Source organism: Panthera pardus, unplaced genomic scaffold (assembly GCF_024362965.1).
Source record: "Panthera pardus isolate Hobbes unplaced genomic scaffold, ASM2436296v1 HiC_scaffold_12, whole genome shotgun sequence".
In the NCBI taxonomy this organism is placed as follows: Eukaryota; Metazoa; Chordata; class Mammalia; order Carnivora; family Felidae; genus Panthera; species Panthera pardus.
Window position 1 is genome coordinate 41,405,041 of NW_026526677.1, and position 26,652 is coordinate 41,431,692.

Below are 26,652 nucleotides of genomic sequence, written 5' to 3' on the forward strand. Positions count from 1 at the left end.
CACAGAGCCTGACGCGGGGCTCGAACTCACGAACTGTGAGATCATGACCTGAGCTGAAGTCGGACGCTTAACCGACTGAGCCACCCAGGCACCCCAGGTGCTTGGCTTTTGTATATCCTCTGTATATGGTGACTTTAATTCCTGCACTTGTTGCTCCCCCCACCGCGACTACTACCATCACAGTTCAAGACTATTTGAGAAACAGAGAATAGGAGTAACTGTCTTATAATCCTACCATCACAATGCAGCTACCATTATTATTTAGTTATTATGTCCTTTAAATCCTTTTCCCCCACAACTTCAGAAGATACCAGATTTTATAACATATTTATTTTATAGCCATATTTATTTATTATTTTCACCTCCGTAGTAGGAGCTGCATTATGTTTATTTTCTATATTTTTAATCATTGTTTTCTGATTATAAGATTACCGTATAAAATTCAGACAGCGTAGAAAAAGCAAAAGGAAAAACCATCCTTACAGTGCATACCTCATTCCTAGCCCTGAGGCTATCACTGTTAACTTTTGATGTAGTTTCTTTCTGTCTTTCACTCACATTTTATTGTAGAGTTGAGACACAATTTTTGTGTAATTTTGTGTAATTTTTCAGTTCATAGGATATCATGAGCATGTTTCTTTACTGTAAGCATTATTTTTCAAAGCTGCATAGTAGTCCATCAGAGGGCTCCACCATAATTTACATAAGCATTCCCCTATTGTTAGACACGTAAGTTTTTCCCAATTCTTCAATCTAAGCAGCTTCCTATGGCAGAACCTAGGCACCCAGCCTCAGTGTAACCAGAAAGCACATAATGAACTTGTGCTGTATGTATGGCCCTGGGCGACACATGGTGGAACCCCTCAGCTGGACACTGAGCCTGCCCCCAAGGGGGCTCAGAGACTAGACACCTGGAAATACTGGGACGAAATATGCAGGTGGTTCTTTGCCAGATACTATCAGGGAGTCCACGTAAGAGCGGGTATCTCTGTTTCCTGTGGAAGCTGTGATCTGGAACACACAGCTTTTACAAAGACAAAAGTCTCAGAAACTTTGCTGACCTTTCTCACCTACCAGTGTGTTATTAGGCCTCCAACGCTCAAATGCCTTTTCATCCTGTTACCTTGACTGTCAGGGGCCTGTGCTAATGACCTTTGAATATCACTTCCAAGTGGTTTTCACTGGGAAGGGGTGAGAAGCTACAGCATCAAGAAAGGAACTTGCTTGAAGCTCCGAAGAATCAGAGATGCTCTAGTCCTTGTTTCGATGCACACTTGCTCTGGCACCCACGGCAAATTGTTTCCTCTTCCCAAGCCTGTGTTTTCTCCTTGCAACATAGAGAGATTGGACTAGATGATCTCCAGGGCCCTTCCAGCATTGACATTCCATGGGGACCTGAAGCCTTCCTCTTGCTAGGAACTGAAGTGAGCATCCCGATAAAGGTCACAGGATCCTTCTCCGGAGTCCAGAGTTTCTTTTAATTAGTACCTGGGGAACCACTTATGCTTTTATATTCCCGCTTACTTCCTTCTGGTAGCAGTTGGGACATGTGGAGACTGAAAGGCAAGAAGCGCTGCTCACTTGGTGAAAACACTAGATTCTGAACCCCAAATGATTCTTTGTTCTTTTATGTATTGGGTATGTTTTCTTTTATGTGCTTGGTTTTTGCATTCACTCTCTCATTTGGCAGATATTAACTGAGTCCCAGACCCAGACAGTTAACCGAGACTCAGCCCTGTTCTCAAAATGCATGCAGTCTAGCGAAGAGACAGAAAAAAATGTAAAAGGCAACAAGAGAATTGCTACAGTGGGGTACATACAAGTTGCATAAGGAAAGGAGTGTTGAGTCGGCCTAGAAGCAAAGGAGTCTCAGTGGACACGTTGAGACTTTAAAGGATGAGTGGAAGTTTTCTAGGTAGACAGTCGAGGAGAGGGCATTCCAGACAGAAGAACCACACGTGCAAAGGCCAGGAGGTATGAGAGTACATGTCGTGTTCTTTGTGGGGCTAGGGGGAGAAAGGGACAAATAGCAGATGAGAAGAAGTCGAACATCTTTCCTTGAACAAGGAATTTTCTTTCTCTAATATAACTTATTTTTTTTCTTTTTACAGGTCTCTTGTGGCTCAGAGCATAATCTGGCAGTGATTGGTAAGTAATGAGTAGCCTGCTAACTGTGATCTGAAAGTCCTGTGGCAGAGTTAGAGAAGACTTTCAGTTAACCCAAGGCCAGGGTGTGTGTGTGTGTGTGCACGTATGTTGGGGGACATGCTGGGAAATGGAAGTCTTTGGTTGACCAAGGCTTTACTAGAAGCCCCTTTTCTTTTCTTTTTAAAAATGTTTACTTCTTTTTAGAGAGAGAGAGAGAGAGAATGAGTGGGGGAGAAGGAGAGAGGGAATCCCAAGCAGACTCTGTGCTGTTAGCACAGAGCCTGACATGGGGCTAGAAGCCCCTTTTCTAAAAATTTCTATCCATATCATTGAGCGTCTTTTTAAGGTACCTGAGCTGGCTCCCCTCCCCCAGGGAGTGGCATTTGAGGATATCAAAGATTTTATACACTATGAGGACAGCATGTGTAGAAAGCCAGACATGAAAGAGGAAGAAGATTGGGCTGCTCTTGTTTCTTTGAATAAATCCCTTACTCCAAGTTCTTTCCTCTTTCTTTGGAGATATAGGGCTCTGCTCACTGCCCTAACTGCCTTGTATTTTGTGGCACTCAGGTACTCCCAGATGAAGCCAAGCTTCTGATTAATTGAGGTTTCCTCTTAATTGACTCTGGATAACCAGGGTTCACTGTTTTCATAATTAGGCCTATGAGTAATTCCTTTAAGAAGCTTTCTCATTACTTCTATAGGTAGACTAGTCTCATCTCACAGAGCGTTAAAGAGACACCAGTGTGGGGCCTGACTGTCTGAGTTCAATACAGGCTTCCACTTCCTAGCCGTGTGAACTTGGACAAGGCACTTAACCCCTCTGTGGGAGGACAGTAGCGCGTACCTCCTAGGGTTTGTTGTGAGGGTTCCAGGAGTCAATATATATAAAGCACATAGAATGGCGCTTGGCTCCTAGTGAGGGTTTTAGCAGTGTTCACTGTTATTATCTGATATTTTTTGTAATTGCCCTCCTCTGGGCTCTAGCTCTCCATCTGTAAAATGGAGGGGTTAAAACAGAAAATCAAGGTTCCCTCCTGCTCTGATATTTTCGGATCCTATTACAAACCCATCACTGCTAGCCTTCTGTTGGTGATTTCTGTTTCTGGCTACTTCTCTCCCAGCCTCTGACTCGGCTTCTGAAGGGCAAGGCCCCTGCATTTTCCTTTTGTTTTCTGCCTGTTTGCAGTACCCAGAGCAGTGCCTGGTACCCGGCAGAGACTCGGGCTCTGTTTTCTGAATTGAGCTGAGACTGGCTCAGCCGCCTGCAGTGGCAGCAGTTTGAAGCACTACTTTGTAGGCCCAAACGTGATGTGCAAGGAGGCAGAACCAAGGACAGCTGAGGAGGTAGGCTGCCAGCCAGCAGAGGGGGGTGGGGAGTAAACTGGGCTGGAGTCAGAGAAGGAGCGAGAAAATGTAACAGCAAACCTGCATGCTTCGCAGCAGCACCACATACTCTATTCCGGAACTGCTCCAGCCTGGGTGTAATTAAGACAAGCTACTCGGAGAATCAGAGGTGGTGCCTAGGATGCTGCTGCTGCTGCTGTTGTCACTGCACTGGGGGAGACGTTGGCTCCCTCTGGGACCAGCACAAACAAGAAGATTGTAGGGAATCTAACTATGAGAAAGAACACAATCCAGATGAAGGCGGGGCCAGAGCTCGCAGGGCGGCAGGCTGAGCTGAGAGAGGCAGCCTGGGTTGTAGAAAGAGCATAGACTCTGCAGGCAGAGAGCCTTGCTTCACACTGGTTGCATCTCTTTGTGAGCCCCCATTTCCCCCCCTCATCTGCGTAATGGGAATAATTCCCATTTTGCAGGATTGCTGTGGGGATTGGTGTATGTGAGGTACCTGGTCTATAGTGGGTATGAGAGAAATGTGTATGTGTGGATAATTCTGTTTGTTTCTCATTTCTCTTGGTCCGGGTGGGGAGAGGGGAGAATGGCTTGTTAGTGTAACCGTGCTAGTGAAGTAATTGTTACTTGGGAGAGAGGAATGATAACATTCTGGAAAGGTGTCCGGCGTTACCCAGGTGAGGAGAACATCAGAGGCAGCGGAGAGCAGGTGTGCCGGTGAGCTCTTGGGGGGTAAACCTGTATTTTTCTGTTTTGTCCTCAGTGCCCTGGTCCTGGCTCACAGTCTGTTAAATGAACGGTTGCAGAATCAGAAAAGGTGGGCCCAGTCACAGGGCTCTGGGCATATTTAGCTGCCTGTGTGTGAGCTGGGAGCAGAGGCTCCCCACCACTGGAAGAATGGGGCCCTCCATGGGTGCCCTGCAGGGCTCAGGCTGTGCTGTAGGAAGTGACAAGAAGTGCCTGTTAGCCTTGGCAGAAGGCCAGAAAAGAGGGAGACAAGCTGGAGGAGGAGAGTTCCTATGGGCTTAAAGCCTGGTTCTCACAGCCAGCTCCTCCCCTCGGCCCTTCTGCCATTGCCGACTTCAGATGGATTTCTCTGCCTTCAGTCTCATTCCCCGAGATCTGGGCTCTCTGCGCCTGGTGCTAAGTCTCCCATGTGATAGGCACAAAACAGTTATAGAATAGACTGGAACAGAGTATAAGGAAGCCAAACTTGCCCCAAGTGTAGAAACAGCTTTGATGTGTAGTGAATGTGCAATAGACAGACCAGAAGGGGAGGTGAAATAGAGCCTGATGGAAGGACATGACTCAGGATCTGCTCTTAGAATGGACACTCCACAAAGTATATTTGTTGTACCCATTTTATACAGGATAAACAGGTTGTCCAGGGACAAGTAGCAATAAATAGTAAAGCTGTCTACTTGTCTTCCAAGACTGCTCTTTTGACTCTCATATCCTAGGACCTGATGCATTATGAGTGGTGGTTAAGAAGAGCACAGACACCAGGGCCAGATTGCTTGGACTCAAATTCTGGCTCCTACACCTATGAGCCAGGTAACCTTCTCTAAGTGGCTTAACCCCTCGGTGCCTTGATCGCCTCATTTGATATGCCTTGATGTGCCTTGATCGCCTCATATAATATTATTGGCCTCATAGTTGTTATGTAGAGTGCTAACAGTGCCTGGCACAAAAGTAGAAGCTCAGTAAATGTGAGCTGGTATTATTACCATAATCATTGTCATCGTCATATATTAAGACTTCAAGGAAGGAAGTAATTGTAAGATGGGTATAAGGAGGCCTGAGGCTCAGGATGGGAACCTCAAAAGCTAGAGAGGGAAGCATCTTCCTCACCCTTCAGGGACCAATGCAGGATCTCACCATAGCTGCAGAAGGGATTTGTAAATTGGAGCCTGGGGACCCCAATCTGGGGGATCTGGAAATCCCAACAGCCCTAGAAACAGTGCTAGCCCAGATTTGTTCCAGATCAGGATTCTGCTGTCTGCTGCCCCAGACGGGGATTCAGAACCTGCCATGTTCCAGCCTGAAGCAAACCCCGCAGCAGCCACATTTCTGCTTTCTTAGGGAATCAAAATAATTCCACTCTGCTACTTCACTTGCTTCCAGGTTTCTTTTTCCCCCTTCTTCTGCAGTTTGGTCTGGTTCTTTCCTTTGTTTTCCAATGAGGCTTCTCTTGACATATTCTCGGTTTGCCACCAGGTATCACCATGGCTAGACAGGATGGTGAAGTGGTGTGAGTTCCTGCTTTAGAAAAAGAAAGCCAGGGATCGAGAATCTCAGGTGACAATCAGGAAAGAGAGAGCTGAGGCCATTGGCCACAGCTGGCGTGGCCACTTCTAACCGTGTGCCTTGCCCAGTCAGTCCACCTCAGTGAGTCTGATTCCTCAGCTGTAAAATCTACCTACCCCTAAAATTGTTCTTCCAAATGGCACAGGTACGTCAGGTGGCTGCTTAGTGCCTGCCACATAACAGGTGCTCAGCAGGTGCTCGCTCGTTTGGCAGGTTCACTAGTCCTTCCTTCCTTCCCACCTAGGATTTCCCTCCATATCTGACAGAGCTGGCTGGCTGGCTCCCATTCGTGGGCATAGACTGAGGTCAGCAGGAGTGACATGAGGGCATTTGACCACCACTTGCCCAGAAAGATCCCTGCCTACCAGAGGCTGGCTCCCAGGCCAGCTGTGTCTTTGGGGCCCTCACCTCTATGTCTGGCTGAATTGGCTCCAGCTGTTTTGCTTCCCCTCGGAGCAGCTTATTTTGGCTTGAATGGGCAATTTGTTTGCCTTCTCTCCTGATGTGCAGTTGTTCAGCCTTCCCTTCCTGCAGAGAAAAAAGAGCTGACTGCATTTCCTCTCTCCCCGCTCCACACAGACCTTTGGAAAACATTTTTTTTTATTATTGGTGGCCTTCTCCTGGAGCATTCAGGCCTGCCAGACAGGCATTGTTAAAGGGTTAGATATTTGGCAGGAAAGTGTTGTGTGTCCTCCTCCTCCTCCTCCTCCTCCTCCTCCTCCTCCTCCTCCTCCTCCTCCTCCTCCTCCTCCTCCTCCTCCAAGCAAAGCCAGATCTTCTACCAAATTGGAGCTATAATCTATGTAAGGATCTTTTATTCTCTTCATTTCACTGATAATTTCCAATTATTGAACCTTTGTATCTTTGTAATATGTGTGGCACAGTGTCTGACCTTGGCTTGAAACCCATCAAACAGGGTCGTGTAAGAATTTAATAGTGAGAACTAAATCTTTTTTGACACTAGCTCTTCCTCTGAGAGGCAATACTTCCAAGCCCGAGGGCATTGCAGAGACCTTAGAGGCAAGTAAAAGCCTGTATGGTCCTATGCACAGTGTGATTGGCAAAGCAGAAGTGCTTTATATTATCTCATTTAATCCTAATACCAAATGGATGAGTTGGCACTACTGTTAACCCCATTTTCTAGATGCGGGAAGGGAAGCGTAGGCTGAGCAGTTTGTTGGGAGGAATCTGCATGTCAGGTCTTTAACCAGGGCTTCTAACTTCAGAGCCTGTGGTCCACTACCCGATGCTGCTTTCCTGCAGACCAGTGACAGTCCAGCCTATTTTTAAGGCCACCAGATAAGATGATGTCATCTCTTCATTTCAGTATTTAGTTCCCCTTCATGTTAGCAGTAACTTCTTCTGTCTTCCAGACTAAATGTCTTCTTCAGGGGCGCCTGGGTGGCTTGGTCGGTTAAGCGTCCGACTTCGGCTCAGGTCATGATCTCACGGTCCGTGGGTTCGAGCCCCGCGTCGGGCTCTGTGCTGACAGTTCAGAGCCTGGAGCCTGTTTCAGATTCTATGTCTCCCTCTCTCTGTGACCCTCTCCCGTTCATGCTCTGTCTCTCTCTGTCTCAAAAATAATAAACGTTAAAAAAAAATTTAAATGTCTTCTTCAGATCCAGCAGTTCTCCGTATAAGAACCAGAGAGAATTGTGAAGTTGATGACATTGTTTTGGAAAACCGCCCCTTTTAGGATTCTTCTTCCCCTTCTCATTGTCCCTTACCTCTTAAAAAAATTACTTCACTTATTTAATTTTTGAATAATTAATACATGTACATGATTCAAACTTAAAAGGTATAAAAAGATTTAAAATGAAAAACTTCCCTCCTACCCTGTCCCCCATTTGTCCAACACCCCAAAATCCTTCTACCACATGTGCAGTTAATGCCCATTATTAGTTTCTTCTGTATTTTTCTGGTTTCTTTTTGAATATATTAAGTAAATGCTAAGATATCTTTTTATCTCCCCTTTTACATAAACGGCAGTATATTATACACACTTATTAGTGTCTTATTTTTAATTTCAACAGTTTATCCAGGAAGTCTACATATCAGTGTAAAGCCTTCCTACTTTGTTATTACAGGTACATAATATTCCAGTATACCTATGCACCATGATTTGTTCAACCCTTGCCCTATTGATGGGCATGTAGATCATCTCCAGTCTTTTTGCTATTCTAAGTAATAATGTAGTGAATAACCTTGTGTGTGTGTGTGTGTGTGTATATATATATATATATATATATATTATTTCATATGTGAGATGTTGAAGTATAAATATAGATTATTGTATCAAAGAGTAAGTATATCTATTTTGCAAGATAGGAACTACCTTCATAGGAATTATACCATTTTTCACTCCCACTAGCACTATATGAGTACCTGTTTCTACAGCCCCCCTAATAGTATGTTAAGAAACTTCGGGATTGGGGTACCTGGGTAACTCAGTCAGTTAAGCCGACTTTTGACTTCAGCTCAGGTCATGGTCTCATGGTTCCTGAGATCAAACCCAATGTTGGGCTCTCCGCTGACAGTGTGGAGCCTGCTTGGGATTCTCTCTCTCTCCCTCTTTCTCTGCCCCTCCCCTGCTTACGCTCACCCCCTCCCCAAAATAAATAAACATTAAAAAAAAAAAAAGAAAGAAACGTCAGGATTTTTGCCAATCTGATAAGTGAAAAACTACTGAAGGTGGTTTTTGTCTTTTTTTACTTTTTAAATTGAAGTACAGTAAAGTGTACATATCTTAAAGTTTCAGCTTGGTGAGTTTTTCATATGTGTATACCTAGGAAACCACCACCCAGTACAAAATACAGAACATTTCCAGCACCCCAGAAAGTATCCCTTCTCAGTCAATACCCCACCCCGAGAGTTAACTACTATTACAACTTCTGACTCTAGAAATGAGTTTTGCCTGTGGTTGAACTTCATATTAATGGTGTTATGCACTGTGTACTCTTTTGTGTCCAGCCTCTTTGCCCAACACATTGCGTCTTCTATCTTGTCATTCTTTTTTATTGGTAATAGTCCACTGTATGAATACACCACAACTTGATCCATTTAACTGTTGAAGATTTGGGTTGCTTCCAGTTTGAGGATTGTGAATAAGGCTGCAATGAACATTCTTACACACATCTTTTGGTGAACATGCACATTGATTTCTCTTGAGTACAAAACTGAGAGTAGGATTTTTGGATCCTATCCTTAGCATTAGTAGATAACTTCTCAACAGTTTTCCATGGTAGTAGTGCCCATTATATATTGCCCATCAGTAACATAGGGGAGTTCCAACTGCCATCTCCTTGCCAGGTATTTTCAGTCTTATTGATTTAGGCCATTCTGCTAAGTGTGTAGTGTGGAGCCTCACTGTCATTATAATTTGCATTTCTCTGATAACCATTGATGCGTAGCACCATTTCATATGCTTATAGGCCATTTGGGTAGCTTCTTTTGTTAAGTGCAAAAACTTAAGTGTAAACACTTTAAAGTGGATTTTGCTTATGTTTTTCTTACTGATTTGTAGGCATCCTTTGTCTTTCAGATTCAAGACCTTTGTTGAGATATATATATATATATGTATATATATATATATATGTATGTATATATATATATATATATATATATTGCGAACATATTTTCCCAGTCAGTGGCTTGCTCTTTTGCTTTCTTAATGGTGTCTTTTGATGCATAGATATCCTTAATTGTAATGAAGTCCAGCTTATCAGTCTTTTGTTTAGTGGTTTGAGGTATTTTGGGGGAGTCTGGGTGGCTCAGTCAATTAAGTGACCGACTTCGGCTCAGGTCATGATCTCGTGGCTTGTGAGTTCGAGCCCCGCATTGGGCTCTGGGCTGACAGCTCAGAGCCTGGAGCCTGCTTCAGATTCTGTGTCTCCCTCTCTCCCCCTCCCCCACTCATGCTCTATCCATCTGTCTGTCTGTCTCTCTCTCTCAAAAATAAATAAACATTAAAAAAATTAAAATGTTTTTGTGTACTCCAAGGTCATGAAATGAAAATATTCTCTGTTCATCTTGAAACTTTATTATTTTGCATTTTACATTTAGGCTTAAAATCCATTTTGAATTAGTTAAAACACACACACACACACACACACACACACTGCTCCAAAACCATTTATTGAAGTCTACCCTTTCCCCGTTGAAATTTAGAGACTCCTTTGTTGTAAATCAAGAAACTGTCTATATGTGTAAATTTGTTTTTCGACTCCTCTTTCATTAGTCTATTTTTCTATATGTGTGCTAGTACCATACCACCTTGACTGCAGCTTTATAATAAATTCTAATATCTGGTATTGTTAAGTCTTCCAACTCTGTTCTTCTTTAAGATGATTGTGACCTCTCTAATCCCTCTAGTTTTGGATATCATGAATGAGGATTGAGCACCTTTTTGAAAGTTAGGAGCTATTTGTATTTTCTTCTTTTTAAAAAAAAATGTTATTTATTTATTTTTAATGTTTATTCATTTTTGAGAGAGAGAGACAGAGTGCAAGTGGGAAAGGGGCAGAGAGAGAGGGAGACACAGAATTGAAAGCAGGCTCCAGGCTCCAAGCTGTCAGCACAGACCCTGACACAGGGCTCAAACCCATGAACGGCGACATCATGACCGGAGCGAAGTTGGACACTTAACTGACTGAGCCACCAGGTGCCCCTGTATTTTCTTCTTTATGAAGGGTTTCTCCATACCTGTATTAGTTTTTATTGCTACTATAACAGATTACCAGAAAACTAGTGGCTTAAAACAACACAAATGTATTGTCATAGGGTTTGTGGTCAGAAGTCTGAAATGGGTCTCACGGGGCTAAAATCAGGGTGTGAACAGGCTGCATTATCTTCTGGAGTATAGAGGGAGTGTTTTCTTCCCTCTTCCAGCTTCTGGAGGCTGCCTGCATTTCTGGACTGTGGCCCCCTGCCATCTCAAAGCCAGCAGTGGCTGGTTGAATCTTTCCTGTATCATATCATATCACTGACTTTTCTGCCACTCTCTTCCGCATTTAAAAATCCTCATGATTCCATTAGGCCCCCTCTCCTGCCCTGGATAATCCAGCATAATCTCCCTATCTTGAGGGCAGCTAATTAGCACATTTAATTTCATCTGCTACCTCAGTTCTCCTTTGACATGTAACACTCACAAGGCTCCAGGAATTAGGACTTTGGGAGGACATTGTACTGCCTGTGCTTCAGGGTCCTTTGCCCTTTTTTTCCAGTTAGATTATTGGTCTTTTTATAATAAATTTCTAGGACTTTTTATGTACTACAGAGGTTAGGCCTTTGGGAGTTCAGACTGCAAATATATTTTCTTAGCTTCTTTTTTGTTTCTGCTTTGGTATTTTTGTTTATTTTGTGTTGTTTTTGCCATGCAACTTTTTCTTTCTCTGTAGCTGACATTTATCAATCTTTTCCTATTTGGCTTCTGGATTCTGAGTTAGAGAAGCCCTCTGCACTCTAGAGTATAAAGGAACTTCTCATATTCTACTCTAGTACTTTAAAAAAAATTAAAAAAAAATTTTTTAATGTTTTATTTATTCTTGAGAGAGAGAGAGAGAGACAGAGACATAGCATGAGTGAGGGAGGGGCAGAGCGAGAGAGGGACATGGAATCCGAAGCAGACTCCAGACTCTGAGCTGTCAGCACGGAGCCTGACACGGGGCTTGAACTCACAAGCCATGAGATCATGACCTGAACTGAAGTCAGATGCTTAACTGACTGAGCCACCCAGGTGCCCCCCCCCAAATTTTTTTTAATGTTTATTTATTTTTGAGAGAGAGACAGAGTGTGGGCATGGGAGGGGCAGAGAGAGAGGGAGACATAGAATCCGAAGCAGGCTCCAAGCTCCAAGCTATCACCAAGAGCCTGATGCAGGGCCTGAACCCATGAACCGTGAGATTGTGACCTGAGTTGAAGTCAGACACTCAACTGACTGAGCCAGCCAGGCACCTGATTCTAGTACTTTTTATGTTTGTTTGTTTGTTTGTTTTTAACTTGTAGGTCTTTGATCCATTTGGAATTTATCTTGGTACACAATGTCAAGTGTGGATTCAACTTCATTATTTTTCCAGATGGCTACCCAATAGTGTCTCAACACTATTTATTGAATTCCCTTTCTTTGGCTGCCTTCCTGGGTCCCATTGCTCCCAGAGTAACCCTAAGGCCTAATGAGAGGCAGTGACTTACCCGAGATTGCCAGCTAGTCAGTGGTAAAGCTGGCGCTAGACCTTGGGTCTAGCTCATGCTGCTCAATCTGAAGCTGGTAGCTGGTTCTCAAGGTGCTTGCTTAGATGGCTGTGACCTCCTGGGCTGTTTGCTGAGGCAGAGCAGCCCCTTGGTTCCATGGTTTGTCAGCATATGTCCTAAGTTGGTCTTCCCTCAGCTCCGGAGTGAGGTATAGTCATTGCCACTCTCACACCTGGCTGCTCCAAGCCCTGCATTTTCTTCTTTACCAGGCCAGAAATGTGATAAGACTTTTGGCATTCAAGAGAGATGTTTCACCATTAGTACAGAGATGTTTTTACAGACCGTTGATTATTGTTTAAATGACGTTTCTGTTCAGTCATTTGTTTTCCAAGGCATGGCCTCACATCACAAGGTGTGCTTGTTAGCTTTCAATAAAGGTGGTTTTTTTTGCTATTAATCCTAAAGAGGCAGAGTTTGTATCAGTCCACAGGAGTCAGTCTATAGGAGACCACAGGTGAGGGTGCCAGGCTGTCAAAGAGGCTCACATACTTGCTAAATTACTCAATCTCTCATGCCAGCCTTTTTGGGCACAAGAATGATTGCTACATTTTAGCACAATGCTCTAGTCCTTCTAATGTTGCTTATAGTAGCAGAAACTACAGTTGTGACCCAGTGTACTTGTTTACAAATACTCATGGGTTTGGAGCCTGGCAAAGGTGGTGAGCTCAAGGTAGAAATTACAAAGAGGTAGAGTGAGCCAGAGCAGCCTTCTGCAATGGATGGTCTAGTCCCACTTTGCCTGCCACCAGCTCCCTGTGTGATCCTGGCCAGTCACTATCCCTCTCTGGGCCTGACGACCTCCATGAGAGAAATGTTTCTAAAGTCTGCTGTACCACTCCAGTCTGTCCTCATGTCTATAAATTACGTTGCACATCTTTTTAAAAAAAAATTAATCAATTCATTTTAAAAATGTTATTGCGGTACAAACATTTAATTTGAGGTCACTCTCATAATAGATTTTTAAGTGTACAATATACTATCATTAACTGTAGGCTCAATGTTGTACCACAGACCCCTGGAACTTACTCATCTTCCTTCCTGAAACAGTTACTTTTCTCGGCGTCCACGATACCCTGCCCTCCTGGTTCCTTCTGTTTCATTGGCGGCTGCTTCTCCTTAGTCTCCTCCATGGGCTTCCCCCCTTCTCTGCCTGAATCCTGAAGGTCTGAGCACTCCGGGGCTCTGTGTTAGTCCCCCTTCTCTTCTCTCTCTGCAGGTTTTCCAGTCAACTTCATCCAGTCCCATGGCTTTAAAAACTTTTTGTATGCTGATGACTTCCCAATTTTTATGTTCAGCTCTGACCTCTCCTCTGAGCACCAAATTGTATATCCAGGTTGCCCTTTGACATCTCCACATCAGTTTTAAAACAGTATCTCCAATTTAACGTGCCCAGAATAGAACTTTTGTCTTTTTCAAGACCCACGCTACTGGATCTTTTTCTCAATATTTGGCATTATCATCAAGCCAGTCACTTAACCCAAAAATCTAGGAGTCCACGTGGATTCCTCTTCTTTCCTTATTCAGCCTCACATCTAATCCCTTAGGAGTCTTGCTGACTTTCCCTCTAAAAGTATCCTGAGAACATCCACTTTTGTCTGTTTCCACTGCTACCACTTAGCCCAAGCCATAGAGTCTGTCCTCAGAACTGTTTCTACAGTCTTAACTTTGGCAGGGTTCCCTTCTCTTTTCTGCCACCAGTACGAATGGAGTCCCTACAGGATGGTTATATAGTAGCCAGAGTGCTTTTTATGTGTTGTACCAACCATAATGGACCAGATTGTCACTGCTTGCCTTGCATGCAGGGAGTGCTTCACATGTCTGTTAAAAACTGACTGATTCTTACACACAGATTGTCCTCGTTCCTTGCCTTCGGCCCTTACTGGTGGCTGACAATATGCCACGTGGCATTCTGGGCGCTGTGGAGGAATACAGCCAATGCTTGTTACCTCACGGAGCTCACATTTAGTGGGAAGGAAACCTATGAATTAAGTCTGGCACATAATATGTACTTAATACTGAATGAATCCCAAGCAGAGAGTGATAAGAACTAGAGGAAAAGGTGAAGAGGAAGGAATGATTAATTCTGGGAATCCTCATAGAAGAAGGTAGTTTTGAGCAGAGGAAGAGAAAGAGCCTTGTGTGCTGAGACACCAACATGAACAAAGGGAAGGAAGCCTTTAAAGAGTGAATCATGGTTGGGGGACAAGTGGCCAACCATCAGGACAGCTGAGGGTCAGCTAGGACCAGGTCTCCCGTGGCATGCTGAGTGGCATTGACTTTATTGTACAGACAGTGTGGAACCATTATGGGTTATTTAAGAAGACACTTCAGAAGCTGACAATTATAGCAGAAGATAAAGGCTTTAAAACAATAGATAATGCCTTTTTGCAGAGAAAAGAGAAGAGACAGTAGTTGGGCACCTACTACATGCTGGCAGCATTCTGAGCATTTTGCATATATCATTTCACTTTGTCATCATCATGCAAGATAGAAAGTAGGCAGATGAGAATTGTCCCTATGTTTCAGATGGGAAACTGTAGACCCAGGGAGGTGGAGCCCAGGATTCAGACTGACATTTGTTGACTTCACGGAGGTCTGCACTTTTCACTCATCTTTTTACCTTCCTGCAGGGGTCAGGCTTTGGCTTAATTAGCATATCAGGCAGCACCAACCAATCTTATAGTGTGCAGGTGACTTTGGAAGCCAGGAAGAAGCAACAGCAGAGCTAGTGCTGGTAGTACTTGTCTGCAGGGACAGAGACCAGCCCGTTCCGTTGTCTGTCCTCAGAGCATTGCACCTAGGGGACACGTGCAGCATGGGGCAACTTCGACAATGACCAAGAAGTCAGGCACATGAGCCCACTCTGTCCTTCCTTAGGAACGGGCTTCCTGAGCCTGGGTGGCACTATGAACGCTTAGACTCAACTCACAGTGTTGCCCCTTAGCACCCACAGGGCTTGGCTTACCCTGTGTCCTAAATACCACCTACCCCATGGCTGCTGTCCCTGCTCCGCTGGTCTCTTCCTCCCTCTTCCTCGTGGATACACCTAAAGCCCTTAATGCAGAATAGCTGTGACTATTCATTCCAAAGTACTCTCTCTGGGCAGGGCTTCAGCAATGCTCTGTTTGCCCTTTTGGCCATTCATGGATTTATTGATTCATTAAGAGGCCTGGGCCAAGGGACCTGAGTGCAAGACTAGCTCCTGTCACCTTGGGCAGGCCACTTTCCTTCTCTGGGCCTCCTTTATGGATAAAAGAAGAGAGTTGTGTAAGAGAATCTTCAAGGTCTGTTCCAGCTCTGACACTTTCTGGGTTTTGTTCTTCTGTAAATTCACACCTTGCCCCTAACATGGCATTAAGTGAACGCTTCTCAGAAGAGATCATGTTTAAGGTGGGTGGGTCTTAAAGGATGAGTAGGAGGAGAAAGGCATTCCAGTGAATGGGATCAGCATGAACAAGAGCATGGAAAAGTCATCGCAAATTAAGGGAAAAGAAGGGATCAGGAAGGGAACAGAGAGCAGTGGGAGACAAGGCTGCAGGATATCTGCAGCCCGGTTACAGAGGCCTTGAATGACAAGCCAAGGAGCTGGGACTTCATCTTGCACGGTAGCAGTAATGTATCATGATACAGCTCCTGTGCTATACTTTCTCTTTCCCTGGGTTAAAATTGCCTGTTTTTTCCCCTCTTTCTTTGATTGATTTTCTATATACTTCAACAGAGGAATCATAGAGGAATGGCAATGGGTTTGATTTTGTGGCTTTGTAAGATATTAATTCAGTAAGCTTGTGCTTCTCTTCTTGAAATAAGAAAGATGCTGCTGACCTTTTGGCCCTTAGCACGCTGAATGTCTGATTGCTCTGACCGGGTGTTGTGGCTCCAAGATCCCCATCAGACTCCTTGGCCCAGACTCTGCCCTATCTTAGGTGTAACTCTAGGCCCAGCTTGTGGCTAGTCCTTTTCCTTTCGTAGCCAAGAGGCTGACGGACAGGAAGCTCACAGCATAGCCCTCGTGTGGCATGTGTGCAGACGTGAGTGACTCTTATGTGTGTTCATGGCTCACAGTGCCCAAAGGTCTCCAATTCACCTGTTTTCATTCTTGCAGCTGCTTGGAGGTTTTTCAGGGGGAGGTTCAGTCCCTATCATGCAGGTGAGGACAGGGAGTCTTAGAAAGGTTGCCAGATTTGCCCCAGGCACCGTAAGATAGCGTAAGGAGCCTGAGGTGTTGGAGTTAGGAAGCCATGGGTTCCAATTCCACCTCTGCTCCTTAATATCTGTGTGACCAGGGGTAAGTTGCCACCCTCTCTGAACTGTGGGTTCTTCATCTTTGAAGATCAAGATAATAGCTTCTATAAATGCTTGTCACTGGAGTGAATTGTGTGGTTTCTGGAAAAGCTCTTGGCACAGAGTAGGTGCTCAGCATGTTTGTTTCTGACTCACTTCAGGGCTCTTTCTGGTATTTCGCCTTGCTTCCCATATGGCCCTCTTTGTCATCTTGCTCCTCTCTTCTTAAGCCAATGCCACAGACATATACTAGTGAAAATACTCTTCCTGTGTACCCTTTGTAAAGCTGGGCCCTGTGACTGGGGCTCGAGGACACAGGTCATGGTCCCTGCTTATCGTCTCGTTGGGTGTGTGTTGAAGCATAGAGGGTTCGGTCTTCATTCCTGAAGCAGAACCAGGGTGATGTGACCATCACATGTGCCAGTGATATCCTTCCTTCTCAGGGAATTTACCACATACGCAGCAGGAGCCAGACTAAGCTCTTACATACGCTGTCTCACAAAGCTCTTACGCACTCTCCTGCATACTCCTGTGCTTGTATCTTATATACACTTACACTGTAACACACAATCCTGTTTCACAGATGAAGCTTAGAAAAGTAAACATCTTGTAAGATTTTAAAACTGACATTTGGTGGGACTATTTGAACTAGATTATCTGACTCTGGAGCATGTGCTTTTTTACTAGATTACCGCTTGTTTGTAGCCGAATAGTGTGTGTGTGTGTGTGTGTGTGTGTGTGTGTGTGTGTGTGTAGTGTGTGTGTGTGTGTGTGTGTGTGTGTGTGTGTATAGTGTGTGTGTGTATACATTGTGTGTGTGTGTGTGTGTGTGTGTGTTAAAAAGTAAAATAATAAAAGGCTTAAAAAAATGGCAGTTTCTGCCTCAGCTTTTCCCATCCCGAGACCCATTCCCAGAGCCAGACATTTTGAATTCCTTTCAGGTATTTATACCTCTGTTTTTCCAAATCAAATGCTTACTTAAGATATTTTAATTTAATCTCATTTAATTTTTTTTTAAGTTTTTTTTTTAAGTTTATTTATCTTGAGAGAGAGCGAGACCCTGGGGGAGGGACAGAGAGAGAGAGAGAGAGAGAGAGAGAGAGAGAGCATCCCAAGCAGGCTCCGCACTGTCAGTGCAAAGCCCGGGGTAGGGCTTGAACTCACAAACTGTGAGATCATGACCTAAACCGAAGTTGGATGCCTAATTGACTGAGGCACCCATGTGCCCCAAGATATTTTAATTTTAAATAAGGCAAATTTTATCCCTTGATTTTCCTAATATAAATAAAAAATTAATTATCTTACTCCACCTCTTCCATTTCCTCTCCCTCCATCCTCCCAACTGTACTGAAATCATTAGTCCGTTATTATGACCAGTGTGACTCTGTCACTGCTGAGCCAAGTAATACATCACGACATAGCTTCTGTGCTGTATACTCTTTTTCTGGGGTAAAATTGCCTGTTTTTTTCCCTCTTCCTTTGTTTGCTATTCTCTATACTAACCACTAATTTTTCCCAAATGCCCCCCAAAACACCTGTAAAACACCTCTTCACCTCTTGATACTCTTTTCCATAGGGTCAAGTACATCAACTCTGTTAGCAGTGTCCCCACCCCAAGCCTATACAGGGGGTTATCCTGTGATTTCTGTTTACTGCTGTCCTGTCATAAACCCTCTTTCAACTCCCTGTCTTCCTCTTTCTTTAGATCGTTCTCTTATTTTAGTGGAGCACATGTTCCAGTAGCTTCCTGAGAAAGAATAGTTGGAGATAAAATTTTTGATCCCTTGAATTTCTGAAAATACATGTACTCTGTTTTCACACTTGATTGACAGTTTAGCTGTGTGTAGGATACTAGGTTGGAAATCCTTTTCCTTCTGATTTGTGGAGGTTTTTTTCCATTGTCCTCTAGCTTTGAATGTTACTATTGAGAAGTCTGTTTTTTCTAATTTCTGTTCCTTTGTATGTCACACACACCACACACACCCCCTCCCCCCCCCCCCCGCCCCCCCGCCACCTTTGAAACTTTCAGGAGCTTCTCTTTCTCTTCACTGTTTTGAAATTTTATGATGATGGAGGCGACTAGGTGGCTCAGTTGATTGAGTGTCCGATTTCGGCTCAGGTCATGATCTCGCGGTATGTGAGTTGAAGCCCCGTGTCAGGCTCTGTGCTTAGAGCTTGGAGCCTGGAGCCTGCTTCGGATTCTGTGTCTCCCTCTCTCTCTCTGCCCTTCCCCTGCTTGTGTTCTCTCTCCCTCAAAAATAAATAAATAAACATTAAAAAACAATTTATGATGATGTACCTTGGTGTGGGTGTTCTTTTATTCATTGTCCTGGTACTCATTGAACTCTCTCAATAGGATATTTGTGCCCTTTTGTTCTGAGAAATTTTTCTTGAAATAGTTTTTGGTAATTTTTGTTTTTATTTGTCTCGGTTCTCATTTTCTGGGACTTCTTAGATGTGTGTCGAATCTCCTGGACTTATCTTCTAATTTTCTCAGTTTTTCTTTCTTCTTGGACATCTTTTTACTATTTTGATCACTTTCAGGGAAATTTCCTTAAGTTGATTTTCTAAACTTTGTAATGGAATTTTTTTTGGCTATCATTTAAAAAAATGTTTATTTATTTATTTTGAGAGAAAAGAGAGAGAACACGAGCAGGGGAGGGGCAGAGAGAGAGGGAGAGAGAGAATCCCAAGCAGGTTCCACACTGTCAGCACAGAACCCCACATGAGACTCAAATTCAGGAAACCGCAAGATCATCACCTGAGCCCAAATCCAGAGTCAGAGCCTTAACCAACTGTGCCACCCAGGCTCCCTTAGGCTATCATTTTTAATTTTGAGGGGTTCTTTCTTCTTCTTTAATCCTCTTTTTAAAAAATAATTTTCTATTATTGATCATATTGTAGCCTTGTCATCTATTATTTCTCGATGGATTTTATTGTGGAGTTTTAAAAATGTTTTCTTTTGCTGTCTGCCTTGTCTCTGTTTCTTCCACTTTTTTCTTTTCTGTTTCTTTGTTTGGGTTTTGTCTTACCCGTTGGAGTCTGTGCCGGAGGTTGCTTGTTGCCCAGCAGATATGCTCTCTGCACCCCTCTGGGTACCTCCCAGAGGCTGATCTCCGTGGCCTGCATCAGCAGGCTTCCTTGCCCTCTGACTTTTGGTAAGATTTGGCCAATGAGAGGCATGGCAGGAGATCTGAGGACTGGAAAAAGATGAGGTTAGGGTATTTATTTTACCAGCTTGGATCCCTGCTTGGTTACCACAGCTCCTGCCACCTCGCGTCCCTCTCCATGACTCTACCCTCTCTGGTTCTGCTAACCACAACCTTCCCTTGCCTTTACTGGCTGAGAGGTGGTAAAATGCTAGCTTTATCTAGTGGTCCTGGGGCACTAAACTATCCCTCTTGGTTTCCCTAAACATTGTCCCTGGCTCTGAGAATGGTTCCTTTATAAAACGCTTCCCTGCTACTCCTTTGATGTGGAGCCCGTCTTGTACTGAGACCCTGACTGTTAATAGAGGTTTTCCTCTGTAAAAGCTTGGTGATCGTTGGCTGTTCATATTGGAAAGTGAGACACTAAGTGAGTCTCTGTGTGCATAAGGAGGGCTCATTGACTGGTAGACTTCCCTGTAAAATGTAGGACAGAGGAGTGAGGGAAGCTTTTTCAGTTATAGACCTCCAGAGATAGTATTTATGGGATTTTTTTCTAATCTCTTGCCTTGGGAGTATATATGCCTGGTTGTTGACTTTCTAGAACAGGATGGAGGAAGGAGACCTGGGTCCCATCACTCATATACAGACTGTCACTGAAACCATTTGTCTCATCCTTATCCTCACTCCTACACTTCAGTGCACCTGCTGTTTCCTGAGTCCAGGACCTCCTTGGGTCAGTTTCTCCAGAGAATAAATATCTAGTGTTCCCTTAGGGATGACAGGAGGTAGGTTTCCTGGTTGTGTGCGTTGGGAAGAATCTGAGAACCTAACTGTCCCATACATGTGCTTTCATCCAGTCCCTCCGATTTCAGCTCTGCCTGTACCCCACTTTCAAAGGCACCTGGTACCTCTCGTCCATGAGGCTTTCTAGAGTTTTGCCGAAAAAGTGGGTTCCATTTTTACTGTCCCCTTCAACCTGCACTGGGCTTCAGCCTCCTCCATCCACTCTGAGAGGTCAGTTACCTCCTCCATCTGTTCTTCCTCTGAAATGTGTTGCACTATCTTGTCTGCTGTTGTCTCCCCTTCTATTGCCCTTTCCTTGTGGATTTATACTTTCTTTAGTTCATTCCAGTCAGTTGAATGGGGCTTTGGAAAGGAGTAGAGATGAAAGACTGGGCTCGATCTTCCCTGATCAGTGGGATTCCTAACTAGTTTTTGTAGCCCACAGCTGCAAAGGGCAGAGGAATTGGCCCCCGAGTGGCCCAGAAACTGAAAGGCAGGCTGTGAGCTGATGGAAGGTAAGCCACCCAGAGCTGAAGCCTCAGCACTGTGAGCTTTGTGATGGTGGGTTTTGTGAGTTTTGTATCATTTTATTCAGGCAGCACCACTTAGATAACTTCTGCATATGAAGAGAATTTACTGCCATCAATTGGGAACGGACTAGTAAAATATTCAACAAATAGCATCACAGAGCAGAAGGCAAACAACAACAGCAAACCTCGAGTAAAACGATAGGGATTATTGAAGAAATGCATTTTAAAAACTTAATTTGGGGGCGCCTGGGTGGCTCAGTCGGTTGAGCATCTGACTTCGGCTCAGGTCATGATCTCACGGTCTATGGGTTCAAGCCCCGCGTCAGATTCTGTGCTGACAGCTCAAAGCCTGGAGTCCGCTTCCGATCCTGTGTCTCCCTCTATCTCTGCCCCTCCCCCACTCTCACTTTGTCTCACTCTGTCTCTCAAAAATAAATAAATGTAAAAAAAAATTTTTTTAATAAATAATTAAATAAAAACTTAATTTTGCCAAATGAAGTGGATGGCCAGAGGGTTATGAGCTTCTACTGTGGGAGGTGCCTGCCTTCCTGAGGGAGGAGAGCAGAATTTTAGCTGCTGTAATCTCAGGAGAGGCCTGGGGTCACAGAACCACATACTTTAGAGGAGACTTTAGAAATGGTCTAATCTCCACAAAAGAGGAAATGAAGCCCTAAGTGAGGAAATGATTTGCCCTAAGTCACACAGCAAGTCAGAGGCTAAGCCCAGGATGACAGCCCCCTAGTCATGACTCCAGCTGGTGTCACCACACCTCTTTGGAGTTGGAGACAGAGCATCAGCAACATTTGAGGTGAGCTCCAAAGGCCCCACCCTTGTCACTGTGACTTGGCAGCCATGGCATGGGGGCCCTTGACTTGGCTCATTTCTGGGTAATTCCTGTTGCTTGTCCACACTAGACACATCGTGTCCTCCATTTCCACCCCCTGCAGCAGCTTACAGGCTTTCAGTTTGTGCAGCCTGGTATAAGACAGAAATTAGACCTGTTTCCTTTTATCCCCCAAGTTTGAGGCTCTCTCAGGGGTTGCTATATGAACTCAACTGCAGTTAAAAAAAAAAAAAGAAGAAGAAGAAGGGGCGCCTGGGTGGCTCAGTCAGTTAAGCGTCCGACTTCAGCTCAGGTCACGATCTCGTGGTCCGCGAGTTCGAGCCCCGCGTTGGGCTCTGGGCTGATGGCTCAGAGCCTGGAGCCTGCTTCCGATTCTGTGTCTCCCTCTCTCTCTGCCCCTCCCCCGTTCATGCTGTGTCTCTCTCTGTCTCAAAAATAAATAAACGTTAAAAAAAAAATTAAAAAAAAAAAGAAGAAGGTAAAGACTTCAATAACTCAAGTTTGGGGTTTGGGGAAAGTAAGGGGAAAAAAAAATAAGCCAACACAGTAAATTACCATCTCTCCAATATTTACTGACCATAAAAGCAGTAATAACTGACATTATTGGCCCTTACCATGGACCATGTATGATTTTATACATTTTATGTGCATTATTAATTGATTCTTTACATGAAATATAAGGTAGGTACTGTGATGCTTATTTCACAGATGGGGATACTAAGGCACAGAGAGGTTAAGTAACTTGCTCAAGGAGAGCAAGTGCCCTGCAGGTGCCCTGCAGTATAAGGGGCTGGGTATCTAAAGTGGTAGATTCATAATTAACAAGTGATATTCTCCCAAAGTATTAGTAGTAGATTGATAAGAGCTGTAAAGAGATCTCTTGTAGCTGCCAAAGTCTCCAGCCTCAGACTGTCCTCACAAAGGCAGAGAAAAAGAATGTTCTACTTTCTGAGATATCAGAAAACTGGGAGGGTTTCTATGTGCAAAGAGTGACAAAATCAGAAACAAAACAAGAGTGGAAATGTGAGCTGAAGCCAACAAAGTAACATTTAACTAGGTATAAATGTAAGAGTGGGCTTAATGGTAGAAGTTGTGAGTCTTGGATGTTGACTGCCTAGATGTTTCCTAGCCAGCCTGCAGTGAGGTCAAGGCCAGGGAGCCAGCCATGGCTGTGGAGATGTGGACAGAGGGGAGAAGACAAATTTGGTGGCTGTGTTGCCTTTAAACTGTCAATGGGACAGGTAGTGGACCTGTCCTGAAGACAAAAAGTAAAGGGGTCTCGTGAGAACATTTGTGGGCAGGGGTGGGGATGTGGTTTTGAGTATCTCAGGTCATAGCACCGCATCTGTGTGGCCTCACTGCAGAATAACGTCTGTCCAGAGAGAGCCCGCAAGGTGCTAGTGTACTTGGGAATGGTGCGTTTATAGAATTGAAGTGGGTTGGAGCCAGCAAGGATCCCAGAGGCTCTATTCTACTCCTCATCTGTGAATGAAATACTTGAGTCTTGGAAGGGGCAGTGATAGATAGGTTCCAGTAGTGAGCCAGCCAGAGGAGAGGCCCAGGCTGATTGAGTAAGTCAATCTACCACCACTCAGCCCAGAACCCTATGCTTCAAACCATGTGTTCTCAGAAGGGAGTATTTGAAACTGTGGCACCTTGTAAACCCAGGACTGCTTGTCCCCAAGAGAAGATGTCTTTTTAATCTGGCTCTTTAGACTGTTCTGATGCTTTTGTTAATCTTGTATTCTTTGTGACTTTAAGTAATTTGCATGCCCTCCAAGGACTGTAATTGAACAACTATATAAATAAAGATAATAATCTGATTCCCCTCCCTTGCATTTATAGAGATTTCCTGATGTAACAAGTATCAGTATGGTTAGAAAAGAAAGGTAATAATTTTGCATGAAAAGCAAAATAGAATAGCACAGTTTTAATAAGTATTGTTTTAACATCATTCTCAAATGAATGCGATGTGATGTTGGGGGGACACTAAGTCCATGAAAGAAACTTACTAGGTTTCAAATGTCAGCTCTGCCACTTTCTATCTGTGTTACTTAGAGTGAATTACAACCTCCCTGAGCCTACTGTGTGGATAAAGAAAATGAGAATGCTCAGAGTTATTACGACAATTAAATGGGATAATATATGTAAAGGACCTACCTTAATGCCTGAGACATGATACCAGCAGCACAGGAAGATCTCTGCAGCCCCACATCCTTGCCAAAACTTGGAATGATCCAGCTATCAATTTTACCACTTTAATAGGTTCTATCAAAGTAAGAATTTTGTTTCAGAGACGGTATATCAGCCCAGGTTCAACCAGAGAAACAGACCCAGTAGGAGATACATATTAAGAGATTTAATGCAAAGAATCAGCCTATAGGACTGTGGAGCATGATGAAGGAAGTCTGAAACCCATAGGGCAAACCTTCAGGGTAGGCAGGCTCATGCTAAGTCAGTAGACAGAATCTCATCCTCAGGGAAACTCCATTTCTCTTCTTAAGGCCTTTCACCTGATTGGATCAGGCCCATCCAGATTATCCAGAATAATCTCCTCTATATCAAGTCAACTGATAATAGAGGTTAATCACATCTACAAAATATCTTCACAAGCAGCACCTAGAATAGATTTGTGTTTGATTGAATAATTAGGTACAAATTGCCACATGAAAGTGTCACATGGTCCAACTTGTATTTTATTTATTGTGAAAGGGGGATGGAGGGGCAGAGAAGGAGAGAGAATCCCAAGCAGGCTCCATGCTGAAAGCACAAAGACCGACTCAGGGCTCGATCTCATGTACTGGGCGATCATGACCTGAGCTGAAATCAGGATTCAGACACTTAACCAACTAGCCACCCAGGCGCCCCATCCAACGTGTATTTTAAATCATTCTGGAGTCAGGAGGGAGGCTGAACTGAAGGGGAGAGAGTCTGGAAGTGGAGAGATGAGTAAAGAAACCAGAGTATTACCTTAAGGGAGGGGATATTGGGATATTGGGATGAAGACTTTTAACTCTTTAGAAAGGTTAAGGAGTTTCTGTAGAGAAAGGTTAGTGAAGCAAAACCAGCTAAGTAGTTTTTTCTTCATGTATATATACGGAAGGTGTTTCTGCCAAGTGGCCCTGCTTTAGGGTTGGTTTTGTCATGCCTTTGTTAATGTTGCATCAGTCTGACGATTCTGTCATTATTCCTGCCCCCGCAGGGCAGAGTCTGCTTTCCTGGCCCTGTTTTGCAGGGATCTCCCCATCCCTAAGACTTTCTTCCTAGATGTCAAAAAGCCATTGTGAGGGTTTGGTCTTCAATAGGAGCCCATACACGTGAGGGCTGTGTCTCCTTGAGGAAAATCCAGGACGGAGTCGCTAATTTCTGGGGAGTGACCTGAAAGCACATAACACAAAGTATGATTCATGACTTCGTGTAGCAGCTCACTATCCCCAGAAAACACAGCCAGCCCAAAACGGCTGCCTGGGAAGAAGCACCCTCTGCTCTCCCAATTTCCAACCCTAGACCTCCTCTCAACAGTTCTGCAGATGACGGGTGGGAGTTTCTGCCCTGGGAAGTACGGGAGCTTGGTGATGGAGAGGGAACACTATTCATTGAGCACCTCCTTTGTGCCAGGTAGGGTGCTGGGCACCTTCCTTCATGATGATCATGATGACAACAGTGATGATTGATTTAATTGTTAGGGCAGCAATGTAAGATAGGTACTATTATTATCTGCATTTTACAAGTGAGGAAATCAAGGCAGAGAGATTAAGTGACTTGCTAAGGGTCACACAGTTAGTAGATATCTAAGGTAGGATTTGAAAAAATGTTCTGATTCCAAAGCCTAGAGTTTCAGACTTTATACTGCTTCTTTCTGGCCCTGACACAGCTACATTACCCTCCCTGGTCTTGTCATTCAGGGGAGTGAGACTACAGGGATTTTCTCATACAGACCTCACAGATTTCTGTCTTCACAACTTTAATGAGTGGGTGGGTTGGGGGAAGCTGTGGATGTGAATGAGGAGACATAGATTCTTATACCAGCCTCTGACCTTGGACCTTAGACATTAACCTTTTGCATCATCTATGAAGTTTTCATCATCTATAAAATGGAGAGACTAACATTTACCTCCCAGGGTATTATGAGCATTGGATGAAGAAATCGCCAAGAAAATGTTTTTGTAAACTTTGGGAGTTATTCTGTTATGTTTGTACCAACTGCCCTGCTTTTCAGAAAATCCTCTCCTATTATCTTCCCCAACCCTGACCCCTCTTGTCCTTTATATGATTTATGGCATTCTTATCACTTAAAAGTCTCTGATAATCATGCTTGAGGCAGGAGGCCACTGAAATTCTTATATAAATAATTCTACTTCCCTGAGCCAGCAGGAGGGGGTGGGGTGGTAGAGCAGATTTAGCAGCTGCCAGAGCTATAGCCAAGAGAAGTCTTGTCAGTCAAAGGAGTGAATCATTCAAATGGCTTCTTTGCTGCATCCTTCCCAGAGCCATAAAGGTAAATTGGATAGCACTATTGCTTTCATCATTCACGAGGCTTAAAGGGAAGCTCGCCTTCTTTCTTTGAAAGGTAGCAGGCATGTGTGTTTGAAAGAGCATGAGTTCTGGAGCCAGACTGACCTGGGTTCTGTTCCCAGCATCACCACTTAATAAGCTGAATGACCCTGGATAAGTCCTCTCACCACCCCGAGGCTCAGTGTCCTCATCTATAAAATGGGAACCATAGCACCTGCCTCATAAGGTTGTCACACAGCTCAGAGGAGATCACAAAGGGTCCAGCATGATAGCAAGTGCTCGTTAGACTCTCAGTAACACTTACTTCCCCATGTCCCTGAGCTGTGGGAATGAGCACCTTGGGATGGTAGGTTTGATGAGTGAAACGGTCTGGTTTCCCGAGTGCAAAGGCAGAGGACTCAGCAATAGACACTGGACTCATAGCTCTACTTTGAGCTCCATCGTGCCTGAGCGTTAAAAATGTGCAAGTGTCCCTTCATCCTTCCAGTGTAAG

The 26,652-nt window shown here is 44.2% G+C and overlaps 1 protein-coding gene across 1 annotated transcript in view; it reads left to right on the forward strand.

Annotated features, from left to right (window-relative positions):
* The window catches only part of SERGEF (secretion regulating guanine nucleotide exchange factor), a 234,728-nt gene that overhangs the window by 142,245 nt on the left and 65,831 nt on the right, over nucleotides 1–26,652 (forward strand). The window contains 1 exon segment of the mRNA XM_019456464.2: nucleotides 2,112–2,148. Coding sequence (XP_019312009.2) covers nucleotides 2,112–2,148 — 37 coding nt within the window.